Here is a 23247-nt window from a genome sequence, read left to right as displayed (position 1 = left end):
GAGCCAATACTCCCACTCTTGGGTGTACATCCAAGGATAATGAAATCCATCTGCTGAAGAGACATCCGTACTCACATGTTTACTACAGCACTATTCACAATAGCCAGAAATGGAAACCACCGAAGCGTCCATCCATTGATGAATGGAGAAAGAACATGGGGCACCTATTCACAATGAAGTATTACTCAGTCATAAAAAAAGGATGCAACTCTGTCATTTGCAGCAACGTGGATGGAACATCACTATATTAAGTGAAATAAGTCAAGCCCAGATAAACAAATATCACATGATGTCACTCATATGTGGAGTCTTTTAAAAAAACAGGTTATCTCATAGAAGTTAAAAATATAATGATGGTTATCAGAGACCGGGGAGGGAAGGAGAGGGAAGTGATTGAGAAAGGCTGATTGATGAATACTAGGTTATAGCAGCTAGAGAGGTGAAGAGTTTCTGGGGTTCCACTGTACAGTAGGGTAAGGATAGATAATGGTAATACACTGTATACTTCTCTATTAGAAAATGAGAAGGCAGGATTTTGGGATGTTTTCAACTAGGAAGATATGGTCAGTGCCTGAAAGAATGAACATGTTTACCTGGACTGAACATTAAAGTGTACATGTTTTTAAAAATCACATATTACAGCCAGCGCCACGGCTCACTTGGCTAATCCTCCATCTGTGGCACCAGCCCCCCAGGTTCTAGTCCTGGTTGGGGCACTGGATTCTGTCCCGGTTGCTCCTCTTCCAGGCCAGCTCTCTGCTGTGGCCCAGGAAGGCAGTGGAGGATGGCCCAAGTGCTTGGGCCCTGCACCCGCATGGGAGACCAGGAGGAAGCACCTGGCTCCTGGCTTCGGATCAGCACAGTGCGCTGGCCGTAGCGGCCATTTGGGGGGGGTGAACCAACGGAAGGAAGACCTTTCTCTCTCTCTCTCTCTCTTACTAACTCTGCCTGTCAAAAAAATTATATATTACTCCATAAATATACACATTTTTACATACTTTAAATTTTTAAAAATTTTAATAAAGCATGGTACAGAATCATGGCTCACTGTACTTCCTTTCACACATCCAACCACCCATTCATTCTACAAACATTTATTAAACAGCAACCCTGTGCCGGCAACTGTGTTAAGTTGTATCACGAAGTGAAGTCCTGGCATTCACAGAATTTACAACAGGGGACAAGAACTGTAACGTGACAAAAAGAAAAACATCAACTGGTCAGATCCTGAGCTCCTGAGGAAAGCAGCCTTGTTGTTGACTTGCAGCAGCATGGAGGACTGGGACAAGGCTGTACAGCAGACAAGGGCCAGAGAAAACGGGCACTTGAAGGTGAGGCAAGTGGTCAGGGTCGCGTTCCAACTGCAAAGGAAAATCCCAGGATGACTGTACACTGGGGAGGATATGATCCCATTTGACTTGTATTTAAAATCCATTCTAGCTGTTCTGTGGAGACTCCTGGAGGGGGTAGGGGTGAGAGCAGAAATCCAGTCATGCAGGTAAGGGGGAAGGGTGGTCATCTTGGTTAGGCCTCCAACACAAGCAGACCTGGAGGTAAAAATCCAAGTGCAGGTAGTTTATTTGGAGGGTGATTCAGGGCACTATGGCATGGGGAAAGTGAGACAAGGAAGGGAAAGTCAGTAAGCAATCTCACCTATCAGATAAGTCACCAGCGCAGACACCGGGATCCAGCATCAGAGTTCCTGGGTTTAATTCCCAGCTCCAGCTCCTGACTCCAGCTTTGTGCTGATGCAGACCCAGAGAGGCAGCAGTGATGGCTCAGGTAATTGTATTTCTGCCATCCATATGGGACACCTGAACTGGGTTCCCAGCTCCAAGCTGCAGCCTTACCCAGCCCTGGTCATGGTGGACATTTAGGGAGGGGCCCCACAGATAAAGTCTCTCTCCCCGCCCACCCCACTCCACCTTTTCAAATAAGCATTTTTTAAATACATCATCCAATAAGTTAGAATTATGTGCAAGTTCAGCTTAAGGTTTCTGCAGAACTCCAGAAGCCAGTGTAGAACACACACTCAAAACTGCTCCAGGCCAGGCACAAATAGATGGTGTATTTATTTATACAGCAACTCCCAACATTCCCTGACTGACAGCTAGGAGGGGGTAAGTGTTTCTCTAACCTGCTGTGTAGATGGGAGGGGTGGAGCAGTGTCAAATCCCAAATAATCCTGCAAGCAAAGAAATGCAGATACTAGCAGTTGGAAGTCAGGCCTGCACAGGCAGGACTGAGGCTTTAGCAGCCTCTGCTGTGACACCTGACCTGGTACATGTACTCGGTATGACCACCTGCTTTCCTATTCAGCCAAGAAGAAGCCACAGATACCCATGAACTGATCCATCCCAGCCTCAGCCACAGCTGATTGGATAAGGAGTGAATGACTGACTGAAGCAGGTCCAATCAGATTCGCTTTCACAAACCTGTGGCCCAGAAGCAGGGAGAAGAGTTGCCTTGGATCCAACAAGATGGATGATGACGTAGAGGACTAACACTGCCAATGCGCAGCAGCTGTGAAGAGTCACGTAGGAGCCCATGAAGAAACAAAGAACTGGGTCTCCCAGAGAGCTATTCAGGAAATGCCTTCTTCAGGGAATGAAGACCCAACATCTGCCCTCAAGAAACTCAGTCTGGGCCAGAAATACCAACAGGTGATGGCACTAGCATGTAATGAGAGAACAGCTCCCAACCTACCTTTGTCAACTATAAAATAAACGTTCCACGGCTCCAGTTCAAAAGTCAACTCTCCCAAGTTGTCTTCATCAGTTGCTTCACATAGTCCAACTGTTTTCCCAATTGGGATTTCTTCATCCAGTGTAAAGCTGGCTTTATGGCGCAGGGTTGAGTTCACAGAAGTAACACTCGCGACAGCGTTTTCAATACTGAATAAGCTTGTTTCACAGGAGAAGATTGTTAGAGTGGCATTTGCTTGTTGGGTATTGCTTTCTATACATGAAGGGGTGAAGGAGCATGAGGTTGGAGACAGCCATGATGAAAGTGGAAGTTATGACCACATAGTACTAGCTAACCTGTTTATGCAGCACTTACCTACAGTGCACACTACCAAGCACTTTCACTATGTTACACCATTTACTCCTCACAGCAGCCCTAGGAGGTAGGTACCATTTTTACCTCCATTGTACAGATGTGTGAACTGAGGCTGTAAGACATAAAGTGACTTTCAGAATTCAACATCTATGTGGCGGAGAGAGGGTTTGATGCCACGTCTGTCCGGCTCCAGAGCCCATGTGTTTAATCACTGTGCTCTTATCCTTCTATGGCAAGACACAGCTTGGTAAATTTGCTGTCCCTCAGCATGGCAAGATAAGCTCCCTAGTGATACTGTTAGCCATAGTCTCCCTTGAGGGTAATGATAACCAAGCATGTCACAAAGTAAGAACATATCCCACAAATAACTTACTCTGTTGCAGTTTGCATTTTAGACTTTAAAACTATTGTGCTTTCAGTTGTTAAGAAAATGTTTGCTTGGGAATTTTATACCTTAAATGGATGTTTACATCTTACTTGCTTATTTTCTTTTTTAAGAAAGAAAGAAAGAAAGAAAGAAAAAAAGAAAGAAAGAAAGAAAGAAAGAAAGAAAGAAAGAAAGAAAGAAAGAAAACTTATTCAGTCATAAATTTGAGAAGCTGCATTTTTTAAATTCAGTGTCAAGGCCAAGTTAAAATATTATGTTCTGTTCCATTACCTGCATGTCATGATGGGATCTTGGTTGTTGACATTGACAAGGAAAACCTTGAGATTTCCAGCAGTGAACAGTCCTCCAGGATCAACCACTTTAATAATCAAGGAAAAACTGAAAATGCAGCCACAGGAAAGACAGCTGAGATGTCCCAGCAACAAACAGGCTTTCGGCAAAATTCCATCTACTGGGCTTAACTGACCACTTACAACAATTGACTCATCTAATTAAAATGTCAGTCTGACCCTTTATTTTAACAGTTGGAAATGGCTAACATGGTTGTTACGAACCAAATTAGTCAACTCAGTTGAAAGGACAGGCAGCAAAATCTGTGAATGCCCATAAATAGCAAAAAAGCAAAGGGAATTCATTGGCATGTTGTAGCAAACAAAGTGTACAGGTGGCTCTGAGAGCTCACCCTTCAAGCACTGATTTTTTAAATTACTGAAAACTGACAAATGCGAAGGAAAGGGTGTTAAGAACATTTCTTTTTTTTTTTTTTTTTTTTCATTTATTTGACAGAGTTAGAGAGAGAAACAGAGAGAAAGGTCCTCCTTCCATTGATTCACCCCAAAAATGGCTGCTATGGCCGGAGCTATGCTGATCCGAAGCCAGGAGCCAGATGCTTCTGCCTGGTCTCCCATGTGGGTGCAGGGGCCCAAGCACCTGGGCCGTCCTCCATTGCCTTCCTGGGCCACAGCAGAGAGCTGGACTGGAAAAGGAGCAACCGGGTCTAGAACCGGCGCCCATCTGGGATGCTGGTGCTGCAGGCGGAGGATTAACCAAGTGAGCCATGCTCCAGCTAAGAACATCCCAAGCCCAACTGAATGGCTATGGGGAAATAGTTGGGTGGTTAGACGATTAATCAGTTTTTTTAATTTAGCAAAGATCAGTATGGGTCTGGGGAATGACAGTACTTGAAATGAGGAAACAAAGTTCACTCTTTGAACAAAGCATGTTTGCATCCATCAATAAATGCTTTTATATGCTCAGTGCTCCCAATTTGCCTGGAACTGTCCAGCTTCTATGACACTGAAATCCCACATCCCAGGAAACTCTTTAGTTATAAACAAACCAGAGGAGTCGGTTCCCATTGGAGGCCAGGGGGTGCTTTCTGTTTCAGCTTGAAATGTATTGATAAGTCCACCATGATCATTTTCCTTCTATGTACCCTATAAATAAAACCATTTCTAACTTTCCCCATAATTCACAACTTTCCTTATCAAAAAAAATCATTATTTATGAGACAACCCTTGACAAAAACCACAGTCAATCCACTTCTCAGTTATTTTGAAAATAACTCGGAGGAGTCTTCATGACAAACATGGCAGGGATCCGGAGTGGGCAAGAACCAAAGCAGTGAGGAGCTCAGACTAATTTGGTACAGCTGAACCCTGGAGAGCTGACGACAAAGATGTAAGGGAGCCATGAACCTTTCTCGCTCCTTCACTGGGCTCTGAACGAGCAATTTCACAGCCCCTGTGCCTCCTCAGATGAGAGCAAATTGATAAGACCCAATGAGGCAGTCTAAAATTTCTTTTATCTCCACTTAAAGATCTGCTCACTGACCCTGCTCTACAGCTAAGAAGGAATCTAAGCAATGATGTATTCTGGGTAAACTTCAGTGAGAAGCCACTGAAACACTTGAGCTGAATAACTGCATATACTGGAAGCAAAACTTCCCTTTTCCAATGTTAGCTGCTTTGATTTCAAATGTACTAAGAGGCCGGCGCCGCGGCTCACTAGGATAATCCTCCGCCTGCGGCCCCGGCACATCAGGTTCTAGTCCCAGTTGGGGAGCCAGATTCTGTCCTGGTTGCCCCTCTTCCAGGCCAGCTCTCTGCTGTGCCCCAGGAAGGCAGTGGAGGATGGCCCAGGTCCTTGGGCCCTGCACCTGCATGGGAGACCAGGAGGAAGCACCTGGCTCCTGGCTTCGGATCAGCACAGTGCGCTGCGTAGCGGCCACTTGGGGGGTGAACCAATGGAAAAAGGAAGACCTTTCTCTCTGTCTCTCTCACTGTCTAACTCTGCCCGTCCAAAAAAAAAAAAAAAATGTACTAAGAAAGGGGAACACTCATCAACAAAAATAGTTTAAGCTCTCATGGCAGACTTTTACTTCATTTTTGTTAACAAATCTTAAGATTTGTAAATATCTTGAAGCCATATCATCATTTTCCCATGGGCAGACCAAAAAGAAAAGGACAAAGAAACTGGGGTGGATGTTATTCATGAGTCCCAGAGCTGGTTGTGGCCCAGATAATTCAAAGAAAAGTACAACATCAGGTACAGGTGCTTGGTTCATGGGAAAATAAACAATGATTTCAGTAATTTGTACCCCAAAATCATATAAAGATAATACAAATTTAGTCAAGCACCAACATTCTTCTACCTTTGCAATGATCCCAGTTTTGAACTCTGAATATCTTTCACGGAGAGGGATCTCAAACAACATATGAGCTCCTAAGCTTTTGGCAGCTGCACTTCAAAGGATGCTAACAGCTAGGGTAGCTACCACCCTCATCTCCCACAAGAGGAAAGACCTATTCATGAGTTGATTGGAATGGCTTCAAGATCCCTTTTCTTGTGTTGTGAAGCACTTTGATGAGGAGCATATGATTGAAAAGGGTGGTTATAAAAGTCATTATAAAAATAAAAATAATAATAACTTGGACCAATGGCTCCCCACTTGACAGATACAGAGGAAATAAGTAGCAAATGTCAGTGCCTTATCTATTCAAAGATGCAGAATTGCAGTGAGAACAAATTCTGTGACGTAGGTATCCAGAGAGAAATCCCACCCACTCACAAAGTGGGATGCAAACACCGCCCCTGGAGTCATACTGATGTTTTGCTCTGAGGGGCATGGGTGATGCACAAAGCCCCATCTCCAAGCCTGGCACCTAAACCAGTGGTGGTGCAATAAAAGTTAAATGCTGATTTCACTTTTGAGGCAATGTCAAAAGCATCATCATTTTAGAAGCACAGGAAAGCCGGGGGGGTGGGGGGGATATCCTCAGGGAGGAAAACAGGAACCCAAGGCCTGGCATTTCAAGTGAAAACCCTGGTGCAGTGTTTACCTTCTTGCTTCACTCTCAAAATCAAACACCGTGGCTGTGGAGATGGCACCCATGCTGTTGATTGTGAAGCCAGAGCCCTCCGGCGAAATGAAGTACTGTATATGGGACAGTAAAGAAAATGCAAAATATTGCAACGATATCAATGTGTTCCCTGGCCAGATTCCACATCTGCAAGAACCAGCAATCTCTTTGTGCCCTGGACCCCCACCCTTCCCTCCCCCGCACACAACAGGTGCTGACAGGTACTGCTTGCCAGTGATGATGATGGCATTATACTCCATGCAACTGACTTCTCGCCAACCTGCCCTTAAATATTAATAGTGAATTTTTCTGACCCCTTACATTCAGCAGGTGACCCAAACCCTCCTCACAGCACTCTACCCAAAGCTACAATTAAATAAAGATAAAACTGAGTGACCTTTAGAGAAACGTGCTGTTTAAATTTTTTATTGGTTCTTATTTGAGAGAGACAGAGCTCCCATCCATGGGTTCATTCCACAAATGCTCACAATGACCAGAGATGGCCCCAGGGCCAAAGCCAGGATCTGGAACCACAATCCAGGCCTCCCATGTGGTTGGAAGGAGCCCAGTTACTGCCAACAGTACTGCTGCCTCCCTGAGTCTGCATTAGCAGGAAGCTGGAGACAGGAGACAGAGATGGGGATCAAACTCAGGCACTCTATCATGGGACATGGGTATCTTCAGGACTGCATACCCACTTCTGCGTTCTAAAATTTTATTTTTGTCTTAATTTTATCATATAGAGCAGCCTGAGTATTTAAGGAGAATGCAGGGATCATTTTGTTTGTTTCAGGCTGTTTATTTGGAGAAGTAAGGGAGTTCAGGGAAGCAGAGCAGGAAAAATATGAAATCCTGGGACATCTGTTCGTGTGAGTTTAAAAGTGTAAGTGCAAGCGACATTTTAGCAAGTTGTTTTCTTGGTATCTCATGGCCTTTCCTTCTCAACAACTTTGCTATTCTGTTCCATGCTTCAGATACATTGTGTTTTAATTGTAAGGACTCTAGGTCACAGGTACAGATGCTATCCCTGTCCTACAGACAGGAACACGGAAGCTTAGAGAATTCGAGTGGCCTCATTTGGAAGCCGGACAGCTGAGTTTGCAGTTACTTTACATTTTGCCTCTGTACTCGCCCCTCCCGGCTGCATCCCGAAGGCAAAGTTTTTGCTAATGGCGGGGAGCGGATGAGGTCAGAGTTTCTAAAGCAGATGAGAATCCAATGATTAGAAAAAGCCGGGGCAAAAATTCAGGAGAGGATTAATATCAGGAGTTAATTATACCAAGTGGTACTGACTTAATAATTGTGTAGTCCCAGAGATAATTTAATAGAGAAGATTAAACCCAAAAGGATTGCAAAGCAACCTAAAAATCATTTGGAGAAATTAGTGACCTTTAAATCCATTGATTTTCTGATGAATCATCATGTTCTGGTTAATTTTAATTTATACCATCCATCTCTACACATATAAAATAAGATACAATTGATCTCTGCTTTTTCTGTGAACAATGTAGAATATTAATATTCAGAAACCGTAGGCAAATCCATCAGATATTTACTTGTAGGGCAAACACAAGAATAACAAAGGCTGTTTTTGTGGAGGGTGGATGCAGGTTAAATTACCTACCAGGGTCCCTCCCCGCTGGATCTGCTAATACAAAAATATACATGATTTTTAAAAGACACGCACATTTACATTCGCAGCCACTCAAAAACTTGCAGTTCTAAATTCAATCTCACTGTTACACAGTTGTCAGGAGCAGCGCACTTTGAGAAGCGACATTTCTATAAGGCTTAATTTTCCATACAATGAAGTAGTCTTTTATAAAAAAAAAAAAAAAAAAAAAAAAAGATGGCACTGATATGAACAACGGCTGCCCACGTGCTGGGAAGGTTTGGAGATGGTGGTTGCTAGGCAGCCAGGGCCATGTCTGGAAAAGCCACCTAAACAAAAGAGCCCCTGAAAGGGAAAACAGTCCCAGCGATGAGAAATTCACTTTCTCTGCGGCCAGGAAACAGATTCATTGTTTTTGGCCTTTTTTTTTTTCCCCTTTCTCCACTTTATCTATAATACCATCATCAGGTAGTAAAGGATCATTGCTGCCATAACAGCCGCACCCCTACAACAGCAGAGCGGGGACCCAGCACGGACCCCAGGGAAAGGCAGGGGCAAGGTGGGCTTGTCTTCGCAGCCACTTTACTCCCGGCTCTGAAAGCCTTGGTCGCAACTGTTTGCTCTCAGAGAAGCCCGGGAATTGGAAATGTCAGAGCCTGAACTTTCAAGCCAAACACAAGGAGGACCATCAAAGCCTCCTCGAGAGCACACAGCCCAGTGCTTCAAAAGCAGGGGCTTGGCAGCCGTGTCGGGATTGTTCTGTGCCCTTAGCGTGAGAAAGCAACAGCACCTTAGACTGGCCCTGTTTTGCCCTAGAATTCTGACAGGACTTAGGTTGCCCTCAAAAGCCTTGACGTTCACACTCTGCACTTTCTACTTCCTTCCAACTCTCTGCTCAGCTCTTTTCCAGAGTTATCACACTTAACCTTTCAAATGAGGTTTTCAGATGGGGAGGCTCCCTAGCCCCATCTGATAGGCAGGGAAGTTGAGGCTTACAGAGGTAAAGAAGTGTCCCAAGAATGCATAGCTAGTGAGTGGTCGTGCTGAAACTAAAACAGGGCTTTCTGACTTGAGAGACATTATGTTGTGCTGCAGGTTCATAAGAGGCTAGCTTCCTGGGAGAAAGGCACTGAGACTATTTTTAAAACATTATATTTAAATTCATTGATCCACTGGGTCACTCCCCAGATGTTCACAATGGCCAGGATTGCATTCAGGAACTCCATCTGGGTCTCCCAGGTGGGTACCAGGGATCCAACTACTTGATCCAGCACCTGTTACCTCCCAGGACCTGTGCTAACAGGAAGGTGGAGTCAGGAGCACAGAGCCAGGAATCAAACTCAGGAACACAGAATGATTTGTGGAGGGATTAAAGAAAGAATCAAGGTGAGTGAAAGCGTGGTTACAGAGCAGGTAAGCAGTAACTGCTTACCAAGGTGGGGGGGGGGGGGGCAGGACAGGACAGGGCACTGGCGAAAGAAAGGCCATCGAAACTGGCACCCTGGGAAACTTTAAACTTTTGGAGCTTCTGCCATACTCCTCTGTCCCACAGTGGAGGATGAACCAGGGAAGAAAACAAGAAAAGGGGCCGGCACTGTGGTGCAGTAGGTTAATCCTCCACCTGCAGCGCCGGCATCCCATGTGGACGCCGGTTCTAGTCCCAGCTGCTCCTCTTCCAATCCAGGTCTCTACTATGGTCTGGTAATGCAGTAGAAGATGGCCCAAGTACTTGAGCCCCTGCACCGGCGTGGGAGACCTGGCAGAAGCACCTGGCTCCTGCTTTCGGTTCAGTGTAGGTCCGGCTTTTGCGGCCATCTAGGGAGTGAACCAACGGAAGAAAGACCTCTCTCTCTGTCTCTCTCACTGTCTGTAATTCTGCCTCTCAAATAAATAAATAAATGATATTAAAAAAAGAAAGAAAACAAGAAAAAGGAATCAGGGGGCCGGCACTGTGACACAGTGGGTTAAAACCCCAGCCTGCAGTGCCAGCATCCCATATGAGCTCCAGTTTCAGTCCCGGCTGCTCCACCTCGAATCCAGCTCTCTGCTAATGCACCTGGAAAAGCAGCAGAGGATGATCTAAGTCCTTGGGCCCCTGCACCCATGTGGAAGATCTGGAAGAAGCTCCTGGCTCTTGGCTTCAGATCAGCTCAGGTCTAGCCATTGCGGCCACTTGGGGAGTGAACCAGTTGATGGAAGACCTCTCACTCTCTGTCTCCAGCTCTCTCTGTAACTGTAACTCTGTCTTTTAAATAAATAAAAATTAAATAAATAATTAAAAATCTTTTAAAAAGAAAAGTAAAAGAAATCAGAAAGGTGAGGGAAAAGCCAAGAGTGCTTATTATCACAAAATAATATGAATAATAAGAGCTAATATTTACTTTTTTTAAAGATTTATTTATTTACTTGAGAAGCACAGTTACAAAGAGAGGAAGGAATGGAAGATATGGAACTTTGCTTTTCAAATAAGTAATTTAAAAAAAATCAAAAAATAAAACAAATAAAACAACTTATTTTATTATAAAAGGAACCTATTTATGCTTTCTTATGCTGATATATTATGTCCAACATAGTAGTCTAATTCAGGATCATGTTTTCTTAGAAGGAATTGATACAGAATTATGATCTGCCCTTACTTTTTCCTAACGGCAATATATTCTGTAATTTTCTGAAGTGAAAATGTTGGCTAGTCACTGATCAGCTACAAAATTTTTTATAGGAGGAGAGATGCATTTTTAAGAAAAGAGTTTCAAACTAGGAATTCTAGGCTAGGCATTCATTATGTTAATTAGCTTGAGTACTGTCCTTGAGCTATGCCGGAAGCATCAGCCCCTAAGCCTGAGCATTTTTTGCAATAGAAGTGATGGGATTTATGCTTGCCCTCAAAAGCCTTGACATTTCATATCAGATGCTTCCTCTCTGACTCCTGGGGATTCAAGCACTCCGTCTTGATCAGCAGTAGGAGTTGTTTCCACCTGTGCACTTGCTCGACACTGTTACAGCCCCCATTCTGCCCAGCACAAAGTCTTCTTCACACATGTAACATGAGAGTGCTTTAAAACGCTCATGAAAAGAGACAGGGATACAACACAGCACATAACTCAACTCTCAGGACACCCACATCCCGTACTGGAGTGACTGGTTCAAGTCCCAGCTACTCTGTTTCCCAACCAAATTCCTGCTAATATACACTCTGGGAGTTAACAGGTGGTGGCTGAAATACTTGGGTCCCTGACATCCACATGGAAGACCCAGGTGGATTTCTGGGCTCCTAGCTTTGGCCTGGCCCAGTCCGTGCATGGCTGTAGTGAGTATTTGGGTAGTGGGCCAGCAGATGGAAGATCCATCTCTGTCTACATCTCTCTTTCTAAGAAAGGGAGTTCTTGGGGGGGAAAAAATGGAATTCAAAGATAATTTTGGCAAAAAAAATTATGAAACCCTTGTATGTATTTATTTTCATAATATATATTTTCCAGGAATGTTTTGAAGACTCCAGATGCATTGAAGTTTCCAGCTGGTTAAAGTTAGGGACCTTGCCCTGCTCTACGGGGTCTAATCCAATGGTTTGACCCAGTGGTCTTGGTCTCTGCCACGTCTGAGGGATTCCCCAGAAACAGAAGGTGACATGAAAATGCTAACGAAGTGATTTAGTGAGTGCTTCCTGAAAACTGTGGGGGAAGGGCAGAGAAGGGAAGGAGATTACACAAAATACCTCTCCCTGTCCCCCGGAGGCATCTGCAGCCACACCCCAGTAGGATCTTGGGAGCGTATGTTAAGCCTCAGAGTTGTTCCCACTAAAGAAAATGGAGAGAGGCCTTCATGCTCATGTACTGGCTAACGACTTTATACCAGGAAGAGAAAAATTCTCAGCCTGCCCTTCCAACCTAAAAGAAACACCCAAGGGGATGGTGCTGTGGTGTTGCATGTTAAGTCACTGCCTGCAGCACCGGCATGCCATATGGGCACCGGTTTGAGTCCCAGCTGTTCCACTTCCTATCCAGCTCTCTGCTACTGTGCCTGGGAAAGCAGCAGAAGATGGCCCATGTGCTTGAGCCCTGGCACCCGCATTGGAAACATGGAAGAAGCTCCTGGCTCCTGGCTTCGGATTGGCCCAGCTCCTGCCATTGCAGCCATCTGGAGAGTAAAGCAGAGGATGGAAGATCTCTCTCTGTCTCCATCTCTGTCTCTCCCTTTCTCTCTCTGTAATTCTGCCTTTCAAATAAATAAATATGTCTTTTAAAAAGAGAGAGGAAGGAAGGACAGAAGAAAGGAAAAGGAAAGGAAAGACCCAAGAAGCACTCCCTTTTGACTGATGGAAGCGAAAGCACCTTGAAGCTGGCAGGGAGTGGAAGGCACCAGACAAGAATGGTAACGTGGCATCCACAGAGACCTGGGAGGGGCAGGAATGTCATCCAGTGCTGCCTCTAAAACTTTCCACCTTCTAGAAGCTGAATTCACTGCTGAATCACACTAGGAGAAGCAGAGTCAGTGACTTCTCTAAGAGGCTTGTCACCTCATATGGGAGTAATAGTTAATTCTGTATCATGTGATAACTGATAGCAAGTAGACTTCATTTTAGTTCTGAATTGATTGGTTGGAGCCTCCCTCACCAGTTGAAAGGAAAGGTGCACTTAAATTGGAAAAGTGCCACGTTCAATTAGTGATGCCTGCCGCCACGCAAATGAGAAAGCAATCACAATACTATGAGTAAATGTGATGTCTAAGGTCCCTTTGGGATGCCAAGGAGAAAAGTAGTATTTATTTATTTGTTTGTTTGTTTATTTATTTATTTATTTTTTGACAGGCAGAGTGGACAGTGAGAGAGAGAGAGAGAGAGAGAAAGGTCTTCCTTTGCCATTAGTTTACCCCACAACGGCCGCTGCGGCCAGCACGCTGCAGCCGGTGCACCGCGCTGATCCAAAGCCAGGAGCCAGGTGCTTCTCCTGGTCTCCCATGTGGGTGCAGGGCCCAAGCACTTGGGCCATCCTCCACTACACTCCCGGGCCACAGCAGAGAGCTGGCCTGGAAGAGGGGCAACCGGGACAGAATCCGGCGCCCCGACTGGGACTAGAACCCGGTGTGCCAGCGCCACAGGTGGAGGATTAGCCTAGTGAGCCGTGGCGCCGGCCAAAAAGTAGTATTTTTAAATACTGATGCCCATCTCCCAACATTCCAGTCTAACTGGTCTGAGAAGGGGCCCCAGCATCTGTGTTGTCACATGAATCTGGCATGAATTGCCAGGCCATTTTCCAGTTGTCCCAGGAAACATTTTCAGGAGCACCTCAAAATAATGACATAAATCTTCTTAAAAATCAACGGTTGATTATAATTCCCTTCTTAGTCCCATAATTTTTTTAAATAAGCAACAGAACATTTCTATTTGTTTAGTCTTCCTAGACCTTCAACATAGTGTCAACTTTGAATGGGCTAATCAGTGATGAATCTTTATTTGGCTTGTGTGAACACACTCAAATTATTTTTTAGATTTATTTATTTGAAATGCAGATATATATATACATAAATCTATATATATACATATACATATATACATATAGAAATGCAGATATATATATACATAAATCTATATATATATACATACACATATATACATATAGAAAGAGAGAGAGAGAGGGAGAGAAAAGAGAGAGGGAAATCCTCCATCTGCTGGTTCACTCCCCAAATGGCTGCAACAGCCAGAACTGGGCCAGGCCAAAGCTGGGAGCCAGGAGCTTCATCCAGCTCTCCACGTGAGCCATCTTCTGCTGCTTTCCCAGGCCTCAGCAGAGAGCTGGACCAGAAGTGGAGCAGCTGGGACTCAGACCGGTACCCATATGGGATGCCAGCACTGCAAGCAGCAGCTTAACCCTCTGTGCCAAAGCACCAGTCCCCAGACTTAAATTATTGATTTCACTTCACACATATCCTTCAAGCAGTAACACTCAGACATATATCTCTGTAAAAGCACGGCCTTTACCTGTAGAAAACATGGCCAGAGTGTATACATTTGGAATTTGTAAGGCAAAAATTAATGATAATTCATTGTACAGTTGTTTGGAGCTTACTGCTTGTTGCAAGATGATTTAGAAATCCATTACTGCCAACTGCACTATGTCACAAGCTTGTCTGCCACCTGGTGGAGGAAGTTGCAAACTGCACTTGAAGTAAACCAAACATCTATTTAAAAAAAAATGCGGTTTTCTCCAATCATCACTTTCATGTGGAGAATTAAAGATATTTTCTAGTTAATTAAAGTTTTCTTAAAATCACTTTTCTCCAATTATGTAGTTATTTCAAGCAAAATTGCTTTTTAGCTTGAGTAATCCTGATAATTTTCTCCATTCTCAGTCACTGGGCTAATATATACCTAAACTAAATGACATTTCATCACGTGCCAGAACCTTCCAAGAAGCAAACTGTGTGAATAAAACTTTTTCTCCTTATTTTCTTGATGTCACTAAGTGCTGAAACGTTCAGAAGCGGTTAGGGCAGAAGATCAGGCACTGGTCAGGCACTAACTCAGAAATGAATCTTTCACGTGATTCTGCAAACATTTCCTGACGATCTGCCATGACTCAAGAATACAGTGCACTGCCTGTTTATGTGACAATGCAATCTGATAAAGAGTGTTCATAGTCTACACAACCATAAACCAATGAGGTCAAAGCAAATCCTACCCCTTCTGTATTAATTGGCACTGAACAACCAAAGAGTTCTTCGTTTCCTTTAAGCTAGATGCAAACAGGTTTTTTTTTGAGTAAAATAAGCCAGAGAAAGCCAAATATCACATCTTCTCCCTTACATGTGGGAGCTAAAAGAAAGAGAGAGGAGGGAGAGAGGGAGATAAGGTGGGAGGGAGAAAGTCCCATGTGTAACAGTTTGGCTGCAAATATAGTGTTCTGTCAAAGTTTGTTTTAAGTATTTGTCCAACAAATTTCTAGGGATTCTATACTACCACAATACTGATGATTTTGCGATTATTTTGAAATTTACTTTACATGACTGAAGTTGAACATCTTTTCTTTTATAGCCCTTGCTTGTTTTCCTGCTGGACTATGGTCGTTTTACTTTTTATTCATTGAACTTTTGACTTAGTAGAGCTATTAAACCTTTGATACTATGTATGTTAAAAACACATTATCTGGGGCCAGCGCTGTGGTGCAACAGGTTACAGCCCCAGCCTTATAGTGCCAGCATCCCATATGGGCGCTGGTTTGAATCCCAGCTGCTCCACTTCCAATCCAGCTCCCTGCTAATGGCCTGGGAAAGCAGCGGAGGATGGCCCAAGTGCTTGGGCCTCTGCACTCATGTGGGAGACCCACAAAAAGTTCTTGGTTCCTGGCTTTGGATTGGCGTAGCTCCAGCCATTGTGGTTATTTAGGGAGTGAACCAGAAGATAGAAGACTGCTCTCTCTCTCTGTAACTCTATGTTTCAAATAAATAAAATACATCTTAATATATATATATATCTGAAAAAAATTTAATAAAATAAATATGATCAAAATTTGTGTAGTCTGCACCACCCAAAGTGGGGTGATATTAAATGAACCAGAAAACATTTTCATATCTTCCATCCCCTTGTGTTGGTTCCTGACTTTTTTTTTTTTTAAAGGCAGAGTGGACAGTGAGAGAGAGAGAGAGAGAGAGAGAGAGAGAAAGGTCTTCCTTTTGCCGTTGGTTCACCCTCCAATGGCCGCCGCGGCTGGCACGCTGCGACCAGCGCACCGCGCTTATCCAAAGGCAGGAGCCAGGTGCTTCTCCTGGTCTCCAATGGGGTGCAGGGCCCAAGCACTTGGGCCATCCTCCACTGCACTCCCTGGCCACAGCAGAGAGCTGGCCTGGAAGAGGGGCAACCGGGACAGAATCCGGCGCCCCGACCGGGACTAGAACCCGGTGTGCCGGCGCCACAAGGCGGAGGATTAGCCTAGTGAGCCGCGGCGCCGGCCATAGGTTCCTGACTTTGGACAGGCTAATCACTGCTGACTCTTGATCCTCTCCACAAGCAGGCTCATACCATGGATTCCTCCACAGCGGCTGACCCCACACACACATCCTCTCCCTCGTGACAGGACAAAAGCAGGTTTGCAGAGCTTTCCCTGCTCCCAGGAAGATGGCCACCCTTGTGGTCCACCTGGCAGCCATCACTGCCTCCCCTGTCTAGAATTCCTAAGGGACCAGTGTCAAGCAGAAGTTATCATCAACGCAGACTGTGCACATTCTGCCTCTTAAAGTGACCATCGGAACAAGGCTTGTCACAGCTCACTTTCTCAACTATCCCAGGAAGTCTGTTGCCCTCATCACCCCGACAACAACTCCTCCCTACCTAAGCCCACCAAACCTTCCCAGGGTACCCTTGGGAATCCAATGCCTCATCAACGAATTCCCGTGTCTTCCGCCTCCTCTCAGATGCTCCCTTCACCTCACATTTCTCTGAAGCATTCCCTCGCCCTCTGTGAGCCTCAGCCATTTCACACCCACTCCTCAGTCAAAACTCCAGCAATCCACAGCACGCCCGCAACCTTCCCCAACTCTCCGTGCTGCCCTTGCTTCCCGCTTCACTGAGAGAAGTAGAAGCGTGTGAACCCAGTCATCTGCTGCCGCTCTATTTAAGACATTGACGATCAGCTTGAAAATTTCCAACTTCTCCCCTATACAAATCCCTGTTCCCGTCGCTGCCTAATTCTGCTCCATACTCTTGGCAGCATCTGATACACTGATATATATGACTGATTCTCCTGCTACTAGACTAGAGGCTCCGTGAGGGCAGGAATTATTGTTCCCTGCCAAAGTCCCAGTTCCTAGAATATTGCTTAGTAAGTGCTTATAAATAATTAGCTTAGCACTTAGTAAGTGCCCAAGAAATAATTATTGAGTGGGCAACAGAACGAGTGTATGGTCACTATTTCTACTTTTCTTTTTGCATATGTACTTTATGTCCTGTCTTCTTTCCTGTTTCTACAGGCGAACGAACTGTGTGTCTCATGTCAAGTCTTCTACACACACCCTGCATGACACTACACATGGCCTTTTGTGAGGACGCCACTCCAGCAATTTTTTTAAAGATTTATTTTATTTATTTGAAAGACAGAGTTACAGAGAGAGGTAGAGACAAAGAGAGAGGTCTTCCACCCGATGGTTCACTCCCCAGATAGCCTCAATGGCCGGAACTGCATCGATCTGAAGCCAGGAGCCAGGAGTTTCTTCCAGGTCTCCCATGTGGGTACAGAGGCCCAAGGACTTGGGCCAATCTTCTACTGCTTTCCCAGGCCATAGCAGAGAGCTGGATAAGAAGATTGGAAGAGGAGCAGCCGGGACTAGAACCGGCTATCATATGGGATGCCGGCACTTCAGGCCAGGGCTTTAACCCGTAGCACCACAGTGTCAGCCCCAACACTCCAGCAATTTGTCTTCAAGTCTATCAACATCACCTTCTGTCAACATTGCCTTCAAAATATGGGAATGGGACAAGTATTTGGTGCGGTGGGTAAGTCGCCTTTTGGGATCCCCACATCTCATATGAGTTGCTGTGCTTCCAATTCAGCTTCCTGCTAATGCACAACCTGGAAGGCAGCAGGTGAAGACAATGACTAAAGTAGTAGAGTCCCCGCCACCCATGTGGCAGGTGTCCATGGAGTTCCAGGCTCTTGACTTCAGGCCAGCCCAACCCTGGCTGTTGTGGGCATTTGGGAAGAACCAGTGATTAGTTCTTCCTCTCTCTCTCTCTCTCTCCCCCTCCTCCTACTCCTCCTTTTTCAAATAAAATGAAAATGAACAAACATTTTTAAAAATATATATATATATATGTAAGTGGCTAAGTGTGTAAGGAGTGAAGGAGAACAGTCTATACCTCTCCTGAAAGTGCCAAGTAAAACAGGAGGGAATGGTGTGGGGCTAAAAGCATGGCTAGCCCTGTGATAACCCAGACACGATGAAATATGGAATACAGACTCCAATGGTGGATATGCAGCTGTCCACTCTTCATTTTCCAGTTCTTCTACTGTTGTGAAATTTTTTATCACAGACTACTGGACCAAAATATGTAAATTCCATTAACTTCCCACTAATTCAATTTCCTCCATCCTAGACCACACTACCATCGTCTCTCACCCAGACTATAGCAATCACCCCTGAACCGTTTCCCCAATCTGTGGCACTCCCCTGAAATAGTTCCCCTGGACTTGTGTAGCCACCTCTAACTGGCACCCCTGAGCTGTCCCAGGCACCCTGCAGGGCTCCCCTGGGCTGCCACCGTCACCTCTGAATGGTTCCGCTGCTCCCTCCCTTGCTTCTTCCCAGCACTTTTTTTCACACAGAAGCTAGCTTGAACTCTCTAAAACATACATAACATTATCTATTCCTTTACTCAAAAACTTCTGAGAGGATCCCACGTTCATTCAAAGAAGGGCAAACTTCCCAATGATGCTTACGAGGGCCTCTCTGATCTGACTGCTGGCCACAGCCCCAGCATCAGCTTCTGCCAACTCTTCTTTCAATCACATTGATGTTCGGGCAGTGCCTTTAAAATACTAAGCCTGTTTCCTCCTCGGAGACTTTGCACTTGCTGCCTTTGTCCACAACATTCTGCCTCCAAGATAAGTGCATGGTCCCTTCCCTCACTTTTTCCAGGGTCTCTGATCAAAGGCCCCCTTCCCAGAGAAGCCTTATTTACACTCTCCCTACACAAAGCAATACACACCATCATCTCCTCTCCCCATGCCTCTTCTCTTGCCTTTTGCCTCCCCCATACACACACACACACACACACACACACACACACACACCACTGACTACTGGAATAATGTCACTAATCTGTTGTTTTCTTATTTTCAGTTTTCCTCACTAGACACATCCTTTATTCAGTGTTGTTCTCAGGGCTGTATTTTCACCACCTCAAACGTAGCTTCACAACAGGCTCTCAGTAACTATTCACACTGTGCAAAATGGAGGCGGTTCCAAAGCAGGTTTAACTCTATTTTGTAGCAAATATCTGCTCAAATATTTTTGCAAGTTACACTTGATACCAAAATATATGAAACTCTTCTCTTGGAAAAGATCTTATTTGGAGACCTTTCTCTCTGATTTTTAAATTTGATGGAAGTACCTCTCAGAAACCACAGTGCTGTAATAAATAAGATGCATTCAATCTGTGCTTTTAGGGAGCTTATCATTTCATGAGAAACATATTTCTAAATGATGGCCAATTTCTCAATGAGGAGTGGTGTTGTGAAGACACAAGAGGAAATTGCTTTGACAAGCTATACTTCACAGTAAAAGTTAATTGTTTTTGAGCCACTTCTACAATTAGGTCTATCAGTGTTTCCAAAGCAATAGAGACTTTAATATTGAGCAAATGGACAAAATGAGAAGGATTTTGAAATGTTTAAGTAACAGATATTCTCTGTCTATAGAGAAGGGAGTAAAGGAAGAGTTGGCAAATTTTGATGGCAGATTCCGTTGAGACAGCCTCCCTGTAGTCAGCATCTTTTGCTTCAGGACTGTGGAATATTCACTTGGACACCTCCAACAGCAGCTCTTTGCTAAGCCACACCTCCCTCATTTTGAATCCAAGTCATCCCAGCCTGCACCCCTCCTAACCATAATTTCTGGGATAAAGTATGTGACCTAGGCTTAAGCCAATCAGTACATTATATCCTACCTTGCCTCAATGACTGGCTAAAGACAAGGCTATGTTCTAACCCACGATTTCATGGAAAGTATTTCCATCACTTTCAGGCAAGAGCTTTGAATGGGAGTCCAGGGGTTACTACACTCTTGAAACTGAAATTTCTGCCAGCAATTTGTTTCCAAAGAAAAAAGGACAGACTGAGCCATCGATCTTAGAGTAAACCTCTTTTGGCTTGTATCATGAGAACCCAGAATTCAGATGTCCTACAAACTGTCTTCACATTGGATTTTTCAGCTGTTGTTCACCACAAATCTCATTTGCATCAAGTTTTCTCTTTCATTGCAACCATAGGCGTCCTAATATATTCTCTGAATCATTAAGGTTTATGAAAAGAAAAAAAAATGACCTCCATTTATCAATTTTACCTGCAAAAATGACATGACCTAATATTTCTAATAGCTGAATACATTTTACCTTTTTGATGTGTGTTTCTCCCCACATGTAAAACTCATAAAATTGAAAACGTAGATGCTATTCAAACAATATGGGCCTTTTCTCTAAAATGATTATACTTAAAAACAATCCATTAAAACTAGCATTACCACTCCAAAGTGTAAAGTGAAAATTTACATATTCTGGTTTTGAACTCAATAGGTTCATCTTTTTCTCCCCTTTAATGTTTGTTTTACAGCTGAGTTATAAAATAGGACTATATAATTAAAATCCTCAGACCCATAATTATAAGCTCTGCTGCAGTGTAATTGTTGAGTCTTTTGATGATTCCATCACTAATTATGCCTCCTAGAATTTCCAAATATCACTTTCCCATAAAATCTGATCATCATCAGCCTTCAGTCTATATACTTGACTGAATAAAAAATATTGTTCATTTTCATATTTAATCTGTGGCCTATATTGATTCATTACATCTATTTTATCAAAGAAGGAAAAAATAATGAAACCATCAGAGAAGTAGATTTATATTTCTCATTTGCTGGTATATCATTTTCTCTTTCAAGGGTTACCATGAAATTATTTCTTATTGGAGACTCAACATTTTTCCAATAAGTTATTAGAAAGTTGATTTAGTGTATTACTTCTCAGGTATTTCAAAAATTTCATGAAAACAAAGAATTAAGAGATAAGTTTAGGGGCTCATGTTGTGCTGCCTGCTTTCCATATGGATGTCAGTTCAAGTCCCGGCTGCTCCACTTCCAGTCCAGCTCCCTGCTAATGGCCTGGGAAAGCAATGGAAGATGGCCCAAGTGCTTGGGCCCCTGCACCCACGTGGGAGACATGGAAGAAGCTCCTGGCTCCTGGCTTTAGATTGTCTCCATTGCAGCCATTTGGGGAGTGAACCAGCAAATGGAAGCACTCCCTCTCTCTGTCTCTCCTTCTCTCTCTCTGTAACTTTGCCACTCAAATAAATACATAAACCTTAAACAAAAAAAAAGCTTATTTTAGTGCAAAAAAGTATTAATCCACAGGTAGTTTTTTATTAAATATATTTCTCATGAATGTTTTGAAATACCTTTGTATATGACTAAAAAAATAAAGGTGCATGGACTACATAGGATGCAACTATATATTTGGAGACTTATATTCTAAATTTGTCACTAAATCTGGTGAAACTTGAATGAACTAGTTTACCATGATACAGAGATAAAATTTATTTCTTGAAAATAGCCCTATCACATCTCAGTGGCATCTTTCCTACTCACTAACTCTGCTTATGTCTCTCCACTGCCCCACTCTACTGCTTGTCCTGAAAACCTGGACTTATTCTCACAATGTGCTAATTAATTGTCTTCATAGTCACACTAAGATGGCACACACTGATTTGAAAGATGCCTTTTAGGGATAAGTTTATTTCATCAGTAAAAAAGCAAAAAATACAATAAAAGTTGAGCGAGACAATTTCCTCCCATTACTTATTATTCATGAGAGTCACAGGCATCTACATTATCCTAAGAAGTAGGATTTGTTGGGGTTGGTGCTGTGGCATAGCAGGTAAAGCCACCACCTGCCGTCCCAGCATCCCTTATGGGCACAGGTTCGAGTCTTGGCTGCTCCACTTCCGATCCAGCTCTCTACTATGGTCTGGGAAAGCAGTGAAGGATGGCCCAAGTCCTTGGGCCCTTGCACCCATGTGGGAGACCCAAAGGAAGCTCCTAGCTCCTTGCTTCAGATCGGCTCAGCTTTGGCTGTTGTGGCAATCTGGGGAGTGAACCTCCCCAGATTGGAGAATGGAAGACCTCTCTCTCTGCCTCTGCCTATCTGTAACTCTGCCTTTCAAATAAATAAATAAATATTTTTTTTAAAAAAGGAGGATTTGTTAAAGCAGGATTTAATTGAGATAATGTATTTAGATTTCCAAATTGACTTCTGATATAAGGAGAAACACCTGCTACCCCCTCATCACAACACAGGGAGGGTAAGAAGGTCACATGGGCTGCAGTGGGACGTGGTCTATAATATGGATGATGGAGTGTGACAGGCAGAGTTGGGGCAAAATTGAGAAGTGCCAGGGAGGCATCTTAAAGACAAGTGGGAGAAGAATTGGATCATCTAATATATGAGTTCTCATATTTGTTTAAAGATTTTTTTTATTTTAATGGCAGAGATAGAGAGGGAGAGAAATAGGGAGGGAAGGAGGGAGGGAGGGAGGGAGGGAGGGAGGGAGGGAGGGAGGGAGGGAGAAGAACCTTCCATCTGCTGGTTCACTCCCCAAATGGCCACAATGGGTAGGCCTCGGCCAGGCCAAAGCCGGGAGCCAGGACCTTCTTCCAGGTCTCCTACATGGGTGTCAGGGACCCGAGCACTTGGTCCTTCATCCACTGCTTTCTCAGGCTATAAGCAGAGAGATGGATGGCAAGAATAGCAGCCAGGACTCAAACTGGTGCCCAAATGGGATGGCAACACTGCAAGTGGAGACTTAACCTTCTACACCACAGCACCAACCCTGAATTCTTCTATTTAAAATGGGTTTCATGTAGTCAACACATAGTCAAGCCTTGCTGTTTCATGAATCCGCTCTGATGATCTCTGTATTTGACTCAGTACATTTAGACTATTTGTCATAATTGAATTAGTATCCACCATGGTTTTAACTCTTCACTGAATTTACTATTTGTCTCTCTTTTCCTTCCTCTTTTCTGTTTTGATTTCTTTTAATTCATGAGGTAAAGAAACCAACAAAGGT

At 43.9% G+C, this 23247-nt stretch overlaps 1 protein-coding gene across 1 annotated transcript in view; it reads right to left on the bottom strand.

Annotated features, from left to right (window-relative positions):
* The window catches only part of LOC100359044 (cadherin-related family member 3), a 101077-nt gene that overhangs the window by 50115 nt on the left and 27715 nt on the right, over nt 1-23247 (bottom strand). Inside the window, exons 4-6 of the mRNA XM_070049824.1 lie at nt 6790-6884; nt 3719-3826; nt 2707-2903 (exon numbers count right to left, since the gene is read on the bottom strand). Coding sequence (XP_069905925.1) covers nt 2707-2903; nt 3719-3826; nt 6790-6884 — 400 coding nt within the window. The remainder of the gene's footprint in view (nt 1-2706; nt 2904-3718; nt 3827-6789; nt 6885-23247) is intronic.

The sequence above is a fragment of the Oryctolagus cuniculus genome, chromosome 10, assembly GCF_964237555.1.
Source record: "Oryctolagus cuniculus chromosome 10, mOryCun1.1, whole genome shotgun sequence".
NCBI classification, from domain to species: Eukaryota; Metazoa; Chordata; class Mammalia; order Lagomorpha; family Leporidae; genus Oryctolagus; species Oryctolagus cuniculus.
This window is presented reverse-complemented; position numbering and strand designations above follow the sequence as displayed.